The 10368-nt window shown below is 40.5% G+C and overlaps 1 protein-coding gene across 3 annotated transcripts in view; it reads left to right on the plus strand.

Annotated features, from left to right (window-relative positions):
• The window catches only part of DCBLD1 (discoidin, CUB and LCCL domain containing 1), a 63777-nt gene that overhangs the window by 50748 nt on the left and 2661 nt on the right, over nt 1-10368 (plus strand). Inside the window, exons 9-14 of one of the 3 annotated variants that reach the window (XM_073219446.1) lie at nt 5559-5624; nt 5919-6040; nt 6315-6462; nt 8373-8457; nt 8692-8741; nt 9628-9747. In XM_073219446.1, coding sequence (XP_073075547.1) covers nt 5559-5624; nt 5919-6040; nt 6315-6462; nt 8373-8457; nt 8692-8741; nt 9628-9747 — 591 coding nt within the window. Of the gene's footprint in view, nt 1-5558; nt 5625-5918; nt 6041-6314; nt 6470-6552; nt 6654-8372; nt 8458-8691; nt 8742-9627; nt 9748-10368 lie in introns of all 3 variants that reach the window. The other 2 variants (XM_036993304.2, XM_036993297.2) reach the window with 2 other exon arrangements.

Here is a 10368-nt window from a genome sequence, read left to right on the forward strand (position 1 = left end):
CATTTTCAAATATATTCTCCCATACTGTAGGGTTCCTTTTTGTTCTATTGATGGTGTCTTTCGCTGTACAGAAGCTTTTCAGCTTAATGTAGTCCCACTTGCTCATTTTTGCTGTTGTTTTCCTTGCCCGGGGAGATATGTTCAAGAAGAGGTCACTCATGTTTATGTCTAAGAGGTTTTTGCCTATGTTTTTTTCCAAGAGTTTAATGGTTTCATGACTTACATTCAGCTCTTTGATCCATTTTGAGTTTACCTTTGTATATGGGGTTAGACAATGGTCCAGTTTCATTCTCCTACATGTAGCTGTCCAGTTTTGCCAGCACCATCTGTTGAAGAGACTGTCATTTTGCCTTTGTATGTCCATGGCTCCTTTATCAAATATTAATTGACCATATATGTTTGGGTTAATTTCTGGGGTCTCTAATCTGTTCCACTGGTCTGTGGCTCTGTTCTTGTGCCAGTACCAAATTGTCTTGATTACTATGGCTTTGTAGTAGAGCTTGAAGTTGGGGAGTGAGATCCCCCCTACTTTATTCTTCTTTTTCAGGATTGCTTTGGCTATTCGGGGTCTTTGGTGTTTCCATATAAATTTTTGAATTATTTGTTCCAATTCATTGAAGAATGTTGCTGGTAATTTGAGAGGGATTGCATCAAATCTGTATATTGCTTTGGGCAGGATGGCCATTTTGACGATATTAATTCTTCCTAGCCATGAGCATGGGATGAGTTTCCATTTAATAGTGTCCCCTTTAATTTCTCTTAAGAGTGACTTGTAGTTTTCAGAGTATAAGTCTTTCACTTCTTTGGTTAGGTTTATTCCTAGGTATTTTATTCTTTTTGATGCAATGGTGAATGGAATTGTTTTCCTGATTTCTCTTTCTATTGGTTCATTGTTAGTGTATAGGAAAGCTACAGATTTCTGTGTGTTAATTTTGTATCCTGCAACTTTGCTGTATTCCGATATCAGTTCTAGTAGTTTTGGAGTGGAGTCTTTAGGGTTTTTTATGTACAGTATCATATCATCTGCAAATAGTGACAGTTTAACTTCTTCTTTACCAATCTGGATTCCTTGTATTTCTTTGTTTTGTCTGATTGCCGTGGCTAGGACCTCCAGTACTATGTTAAATAACAGTGGGGAGAGTGGGCATCCCTGTCTGGTTCCCGATCTCAGAGGAAATGCTTTCAGCTTCTCGCTGTTCAGTATAATGCTGGCTGTGGGTTTATCATATATGGCCTTTATTATGTTGAGGTACTTGCCTTCTATTCCCATTTTGCTGAGAGTTTTTATCATGAATGGATGTTGAATTTTGTCAAATGCTTTTTCAGCATCTATGGAGATGATCATGTGGTTTTTGTCTTTCTTTTTGTTGATGTGGTGGATGATGTTGATGGATTTTCGAATGTTGTACCATCCTTGCATCCCTGGGATGAACCCCACTTGGTCATGGTGTATGATCCTTTTGATATACTGTTGAATTCTGTTTGCTAATATTTTATTGAGTATTTTTGCATCTACATTCATCAGGGATATTGGTCTGTAATTTTCTTTTTTGGTGAGGTCTTTGCCTGGTTTTGGTATTAGGGTGATGTTGGCCTCATAGAATGAGTTTGGGAGTATTCCCTCTTCTTCTATTTTGTGGAACACTTTAAGGAGAATGGGTATTATGTCTTCTCTGTGTGTCTGATAAAATTCCGAGGTAAATCCGTCCGGCCCCGGGGTTTTGTTCTTGGGTAGTTTTTTGATTACTGTTTCAATTTCTTTGCTTGTAATTGGTTTGTTTAACTTTTGTGTTTCTTCCTTGGTCAGTCTTGGGAGGTTGTATTTTTCTAGGAAGTTGTCCATTTCTTCTAGGTTTTCCAGCTTGTTGGCATATAGGTTTTCATAGTAGTCTTTAATAATTCTTTGTATTTCTGTGGAGTCTGTCGTGATTTTTCCATTCTCATTTCTGATTATGTTGATTTGTGTTGACTCTCTTTTTCTCTTAATAAGTTGGGCTAGAGGCTTATCTATTTTGTTTATTTTCTCAAAGAACCAGCTCTTGGTTTCGTTGATTTTTGCTATTGTTTTATTCTTCTCAATTTTGTTTATTTCTTCTCTGATCTTTATTATGTCCCTCCTTCTGCTGACTTTAGGCCTCATTTGTTCTTCTTTTTCCAGTTTTAATAATTGTGATGTTAGACTATTCATTTGGGATTGTTCTTCCTTCTTCAAGTGTGCCTGGATTGCTATATACTTTCCTCTTAAGACTGCTTTCGCTGCATCCCACAGAAGTTGGGGCTTAGTGTTGTTGTTGTCATTTGTTTCTATATATTCCTTGATCTCTATTTTGATTTGTTCATTGATCCATTGATTATTTAATAGCATGTTGTTAAGCCTCCATGTGTTTGTGAGCCTTTTTGTTTTCTTTGTAGAATTTATTTCTACTTTCATACCTTTGTGGTCTGAAAAATTGGTTGGTAGAATTTCAATATTTTGGAATTTACTGAGGCTCTTTTTGTGAGCTAGTATGTGGTCTATTCTGGAGAATGTTCCATGTGCACTTGAGAAGAATGTATATCCTGTTGCTTTTGGATGTAGAGTTCTATAGATGTCTATTAGGTCCATCTGTTCTAGTGTGTTGTTCAGTGCCTGTGTGTCTTTACTTATTTTCTGCCCGGTGGATCTATCCTTTGGGGTGAGTGGTGTGTTGAAGTCTCCTACAATGAATGCATTGCAGTCTATTTCCCTCTTTAGTTCTGTTAGTATTTGCTTCACATATGCTGGTGCTCCTGTATTGGGTGCATATATATTTAGAATGGTTATATCCTCTTGTAGGACTGAGCCCTTTATCATTATGTAGTGGCCTTCTTTATCTCTTGTTACTTTCTTTGTTTTGAAGTCTATTTTGTCTGATATTAGTACTGCAACCCCTGCTTTCTTCTCACTGTTGTTTGCCTGAAATATGTTTTTCCATCCCTTGACTTTTAGTCTATGCTTATCTTTGGGTTTAAGGTGAGTTTCTTGTAAGCAGCATATAGATGTGTCTTGCTTTTTTATCCATTCTATTACTCTATGTCTTTTAATTGGTGCATTAAGTCCATTTACAATTAGGGTGACTATTGAGAGATATGTACTTATTGCCATTTCAGTCTTTAGATTCGTGGTTACCAAAGGTTCAAGGTTAGCTTCTTTAGTATCTTACTGCCTAACTTAGCTCGCTTATTGAGCTGTTATATACACTGTCTGGAGATTCTTTTCTTCTCTCCCTTCTTATTCCTCCTCCTCCATTCTTCATATGTTGTGTGTTTTGTTCTGTGCTCTTTTTAGGGGTGCTCCCATCTAGAGTAGTCCCTGTAGGATGCCCTGTAGAGGTGGTTTGTGGGAAGCAAATTCCCTCAGCTTTTGCTTGTCTGGGAATTGTTTAATCCCACCATCATATTTAAATGATAGTAGTGCTGGATACAGTATCCTTGGTTCAAGGCCCTTCTGTTTCATTGTATTAAGTATATCATGCCATTCTCTTCTGGCCTGTAGGGTTTCTGTCGAGAAGTCTGATGTTAGCCTGATGGGTTTTCCTTTATAGGTGACCTTTTTCTCTCTAGCTGCCTTTAAAACTCTTTCCTTGTCCTTGCTCCTTGCCATTTTAATTACTATGTGTCTTGGTGTTGTCCTCCTTGGATCCTTTCTGTTGGGGGTTCTGTGTACTTCCATGGTCTGTTCGATTATTTCCTCCCCCAGTTTGGGGAGGTTTTCAGCAATTATTTCTTCAAAGACACTTTCTATCCCTTTTCCTCTTTCTTCCTCTTCTGGTATCCCTATAATACGAATATTATTCCTTTTGTATTGGTCACATATTTCTCTTAGTGTTGTTTCATTCCTGGAGGTCCTTTTATCTCTCTCTATGTCAGCTTCTATACGTTCCTGTTCTCTGGCTTCTATTCCTTCAATGGCCTCTTGCATCTTATCCATTCTGCTTATAAATCCTTCCAGGGATTGTTTCACTTCTGTGATCTCTTTCCTGACATCTGTGATCTCCTTCCGGACTTCATCCCACTGCTCTTGCATTTTTCTCTGCATCTCATCCCATTGCTCTTGCATTTTTCTCTGCATCTCTGTCAGCATGTTCATGATTTTTATTTTGAATTCTTTTTCAGGAGGACTAGTTAGGTCTGTCTCCTTCTCAGGTGTTGTCTCTGTGATCTTTGTCTGCCTGTAGTTTTGCCTTTTCATGGTGATAGAGATAGTTTGCAGAGCTGGTACAAGTGACCGCTGAAAGAGCTTCCCTTCTTGTTGGTTTGTAGCCTTTTCCTGGGAGAATAGCGACCTCTAGTTGCTTGTTCTGGGCAGCTGTGCGCAGACAGGGCTTCTGCTTCCTGCCCAGTTGCTTTGGGGTTTATCTCCACTGTTGCTGTAGGCTTGGTCTGGCTGGGGCTGTTCCTCCAAAATGGTGGAGCCCCGTTTGGAGGGGGAGCGGCCAGGAGGCTATTTATCTCCGTAAGGGGTCTCTGTGCCCCCTGCTGCCCAGGGGGTTAGGGTGCCCAGAGATCCCCAGATTCCCTGCCTCTGGTCTAAGTGACCTGTCCTGCCCCTTTAAGACTTCCAAAAAGCACTCTCCAAACCAAAACAACAACAGCAACAATGAGAGAGGGAACAGAAAGAAAGAAAGAAAAAAAAAAGGAAAAAACAAGCAATTTTTTTTTTCTTTTTTTCTGTCCTCAGGTGCCGGTCTCAGGCACCCGCTCACTGGTCCTGCTGCCCTGTCTCCCTAGCACCAGGGTCCCTGTCCTTTCAAGGCTTCCAAAAAGCACCCACCCACTGGTCCCGCAGGGAAGGAACAGTCGATATTCTTTGTCCTCAGGCACTGGTCCCAGGCACCCGCTCACCAGTCCCGCCGCCCTGCCTCCCTAGCACCAGGGTCCCTGTCCCTTTTAGGCTTCCAAAAAGCACTCGCAGAAAAGAGAAAAAAAAAAAAGAGAGGAAAAACGCGCCATTTCCTCTGTCCTCAAGTGCTGGTCTCAGGCACCCGCCCACCGGTCCCGCAGGGAAAAACGTGGGATATTCTTTGTCCTCAGGCGCCGGTCCCAGGCACCCGCTCACCAGTCCCACCACCCTGCCTCCCTAGCACTGGGGTCCCTGTCCCTTTAAGGCTTCCAAAAAGCGCTCGCCAAAAAGAGAAAAAGAAAAGGGGAAAAATGCGCGATTTCCTCCGTCCTCAGGCACCGGTCTCAGGCACCTGCCCGCCGGTCCCGCAGGGAGAAACGCGGGATATTCTTTGTCCTCAGCCGCCGGTCCCAGGCACCTGCTCACCGGTCCCGCCACCCTGCCTCCCTAGCAACGGGGGCCCGTCCCTTTAAGGCTTCCAAAAAGCGCTCGCCAAAAAAAAAAAAGAAACCGCTCCGGATTCTTTCCACCCGCCGGGAGCTGGGGGGAGGGCCGCTCGGGTCCCGCCGGGCCAGGGCTTGTATCTTACCCCCTTCGCAAGGCGCTGGGTTCTTGCAGGTGTGGATGTGGTCTGGATGTTGTCCTGTGTCCTGTGGTCTCTATTTTAGGAAGATTTTTCTTTGTTATATTTTCATAGCTCTATGTGTTTTTGGGAGGAGATTTCCACTGCTCTACTCACGCCGCCATCCTGGCTCCGCCCCTCGTAAGTCTTTTTGTAAAGTGACAAATCTTCACACTATCTCTGAGAAGAACCTGTGTGCAGGTTGTAAATATGGATGTATGAATTAGGTCAGTGGCGATACCTTTTTATGGCATATTGTCAGTGTGAATATACTCATCATCTGTGGTCAGGTTTCCAAATGCACATTAGAAAAATAGGCCTTTGGTTTAAGATTTCAAAAATGAGGACAAAAAATAGAATAGGACCTGAAATCATGATGCATGTTTTATAAGACCTATTTCTAAAACTAACCTATAAATAATATTTTCTTACAAGGAATTAGGACCACAGGATCCACACAGCCAAATTTCAACTTTTATGTTAAGAGTTTCATGATAAACTTCAAAAACAATTCCAAGTGGAGGACCTATAAAGGAATTGTGAATAATGAAGAAAAGGTAAGAGACACTCTGGAGGAAAGAACTGAGTAGAAGAGCATGCCTCCAAATGTTTTCCTCAGTATGCTTCCTGAAAATAGATTTGCAGCAGCCCCTTAGTTAGATAACTTGGCCTTTGTTTGCAAAGCCTTGTATCTTCAGTATCAAGGGTGTCTACAGAAATGCAACAGAAACAGAATCCTGGCTTTGGTTCTATATGTCTGGGTTGAGTGGGTTAATAAAGACCTAAAAACAAATAATGGAATCTGCAGGTAAAAGTTAGTTGTCTCTACAGGTGTTTCAGGGCAACTCTAATTTCCGGGATCCAGTGAGGAACAATTTCATCCCTCCCATTGTGGCCAGATATGTGCGGGTTGTGCCCCAGACATGGCACCAGAGGATAGCCTTGAAAGTGGAGCTCATTGGCTGCCCAATTACACAAGGTAGGACTCAGGGCAAGTCAGTGAGTTCTTTAGACCTGGTCATCTCCTTTCACAAATTGTTGTTACTAATGTGGTTTTCCTAACATTTCTCTCATTGGGGTGGCGCAAAACAAGTCCAAATACCGTTGGTTCAACTAAAAGAGAGGATGAGACAATCACAGAATCCATCCCCTCTGAAGAAATGCCCACCGGTAGAGCAGTTACTGTTTTGTGGATTTCCTGAGGAGTATAAGTGGTATTCCATCTGATATTATGGTAGCTTCAACAAAATTTTTTTCTCTGTCATGTAAATGTCTACAAGCAGATGGTCCACAACAATTCACTGCAATATTGTAAGTATGAAAGATAGTGTTTGCCCTTCAAACAATAGGTAAATATTTTACAGAAAAATAATAGCACATCCATGCAGTGGAATACTCTGCAGCAATGAAAAAGAAAGTGTTAGTAATATAGGGAGTTTTCTGAGATGCAGTGACAATATAAATAAGCAAGGTACAGAATAGTCTATATAGTATGTTACTATATATATATATATGTTCTATATAGTACTTTGCTATGTGTGTATATATGTGTATATATATATTCATTCCAATAACTCTAGAAGAATGTCAAGAAACATAATTTGGCTTCCTGTAGGGGAGAAGCAGAGTTAGGAAGGAGACATTCCATTCCATACCTTTATATGCTTTTCGAATTTTGAACATGTAAGTGTATAATGTATTCAAGTAATGAATGTTAAAGTTACATTCTTTTTTTGGAATATAATTTATGTATTCTATAAAATTTGGAAAGATTAGAGAAACATAAATAAAAATTAAGATCATCCATCAATAACCATAAATAAGCATCCATAAATAATCACCATATTCCATTTTACTCAATCAAGTATATTTATAACTTTGAGACAAAATGGTAGCATACCATAAATTCTATTCTGTAGCATATATTTGTCACTTAACATTGTATTATATGCATTTTCCAATGTTATTAAATAGCTGAAAAACACAATTATGAATATCTTTATAGTATTCTTTCATATGGATATACCATCATCTACTTAACCATTCCCTTACTGTTGGATGTTAAATTGTTTAGATTTCTCCAAATTTCCACTCTTATAAATATACTGCTGTTACTCATGTACATTTTGTTCCCTTCAAAGTCCCTTATGCGGGCTCTCCTGAACCACACATTTCCACTCCTGATCATCCCTTTAGTTTCTCCCCAGGGATCACAGATAAAGAAGGATGAAGAACAAGTGTTTCTCTTTTAGCTTGCATAGTTTCTGCATACTAGGGGCCTGCTTTAGTGGCTTTTGAAGTGACCTCCTATCTTAAAGCAGAAAGAGATACAGGAAGACGTGGTCTGGTGTTTCATGCATCAGAGCAGAAATGCTGTTTAAGGTCATCAGGCTGCATTTCCTTTCAGGCCACGGCTCCAAAGCAAAGCTCTGGTCAACAGGAAGCCCAGGGTTCTCCGGGCCCCATTACTGTACAGGTCCAAACCTGCCCGCTGTCAGGGGTGGGGGGAACTGGTTGCTTTAGCTTCACACTGTGTTTACATTATTTATCTCTCTGAATAGCTCCTGGCTGGGTGGACCAGCTTTAAACTTTCCCCCTCAATTCTGATACAGTCTAATAGGGTCCAAGCAGTAAGTTCAGATAAATGTTAATCCCTAAGGAGCATTGGAAACTGCCTTTTGGGGGAAAAAAGGTAAATTTTATTTCCTTGAACTAGCCACAATTTTGAATCCTCTTATTGCTTTCCGGTATCAGTAAATGCCTAGCATGTATTCATTTTCCCCATATATTAAACTGTTGAAGACCTTTCAAATCAATGTTCAGTTTTAGATCATGAAGTTTTGTTGCAGTTCATTTCTATTGTAATGTGGTGGTTTCCCCTCCTCTTAGGAATAAACGTCACAACTGTTATTATTCCCGTTGTGCTTCTTACCCTGCTTGTTGCTGGAATGGGAATCTTTGCAGCCCTTAGAAGGTATGTGACTTCACATTTTTTAATTCTTCTCTAGTTGTATAAAAAAACCACAAAATCAAAATGGTTGCTTTTCAGATATTAATGTATAGAAAAGTAGTATTACTTCTTCCGAGATAAAACATTAACTTATATTTTAAAAACAAGTTGCATAGAGGTAGAAAGTGTCAAGTATTATTTTATAAGCAATACTTATCACTTAAGAAACCTTTTCAGTAGGATTTTTTGTCTTGATAGGAGGAGAAAGAAAGGATGTCCTTATGGATCAGCTAAGGCTCAAAAAACAGGTTGGTTAAAACTCTAAGATTATATTCTGTCTTTGAGGAAGGGATAGGATCTGCTGATTGAAAGCACAGTTAGGTCAGTGACCAAACATATAAGTTAAAAAAATAAGGTGTGTAGTCTTTAAGTTAGCAAATCTACAAGGAAGACTTGCTAGGAGTATACAAGGAAGGAGTATAGTGTATCCTATCTCTATTTTAGAGACTTTAAGGCCAGTTTACTTTTGTTTTTGTGCAACATCATCCCATCTCTTATCAACATTCTTTTTCTTTTGGCTGCTGGAGTTTAGGCCACTCACTACACTGCCTGTCATCCAGAAATTAGAATGGCCCCATCTGAACTGAACATTGTCCAGCACTCTCTGTATGTTCAGACTTCCTGTGTTTTCCACCCTGGGGGGACAAGGTCTAGGAAGAGCTCGTGTTCAGGTTTCAGAAAATCCTTAGGATACAAGATGCCCAAACAATGAGTCAGCTGTGGTCCACAGAGACAGCTGTGGAGCAGGACCCCTTGGAATCTCAAGGACAACTTGGGACTCCACCTCCACAAGGTCTAAACAAACAGCTGTGTTGACTCCCCTAGGTCACGAATGCTATGTCAGGGCAGATTATGAAAAACCATGCCCAGCTGGCCTAACACAAGGGTAATCTGGGACCTAATGGGCACAAACACATTTTAAAGGCACAGTGGAAAGCATGTTGGGATAGTATTTGTGGTTGTAATGACCTCAGCATGCTGCTTCGACCACACACCCTGAGGGCTGTGGCCAAGTATTCATCACTGTCGGCCAGCAGAAAGCAGCCTGGCCTCAGACTCATCAAGGAATGTGTTGTGGATATGTGCATTACACTTTTGAGATATTAAGTTCCTTTCATGTTATCTTTATTCCAGACTGTTGGAAGCAGATCAAGTATCCCTTTGCCAGACACCAGTCAGCTGAGTTTACCATCAGCTATGACAATGGAAAAGAGATGACACAAAACTTAGATCTCATCACGAGTGATATGGCAGGTAAGCATCAAGCCTTTGCTGTTAGACAGGAGGTGCTGCTTATGGGAGAAGGGAGATGCAGAGAAATCAGACTAAAATCCTTTTGTTTAGATGGGATCCAATAACTCAGTAATGTGTGACATTTTCTTTCCACACTCTGCACAGAGTTATAGACTGACGTTGAGCTCTCTCTCAAAAGCCCCATGAGCAGAGGCCTGTATACTAGCAGGGGCTATAAGGAAACCCATAGCAGGGGCCTGAAGTACCACTAAAATTTGGAAGCCCTTAATGTTTTTGTTACTAAAGGTTCACTGAAGGCATAGGAAGGAGGGACTAGAAAAATGAATTAAGCACAGCTCCTCCCCTTGAGGAAGAGGAGATAGGGATTTGAAGAAACCTATCCAGCGTTAGGATGGCCTCAGTGTCCCTGAAAAGCCATCGAGAGTTGAGATTCTCAAACAATCTGGAGAAGAATCCATTTTTTGCTTTTTTTTAATATATTTGTAATCCATCAAGGACTAATACTTGTGTAAAATACAATATAAATTGGTAGTAATAATGAAATTTTTAGAAGGCATACAAAATGCAAAGCTCTAATTTTATTAAACTCAGTAGACATAAAAACACTCTCAAATTGCTTAA

Source organism: Manis javanica, chromosome 13 (assembly GCF_040802235.1).
Source record: "Manis javanica isolate MJ-LG chromosome 13, MJ_LKY, whole genome shotgun sequence".
NCBI lineage: Eukaryota > Metazoa > Chordata > Mammalia > Pholidota > Manidae > Manis > Manis javanica.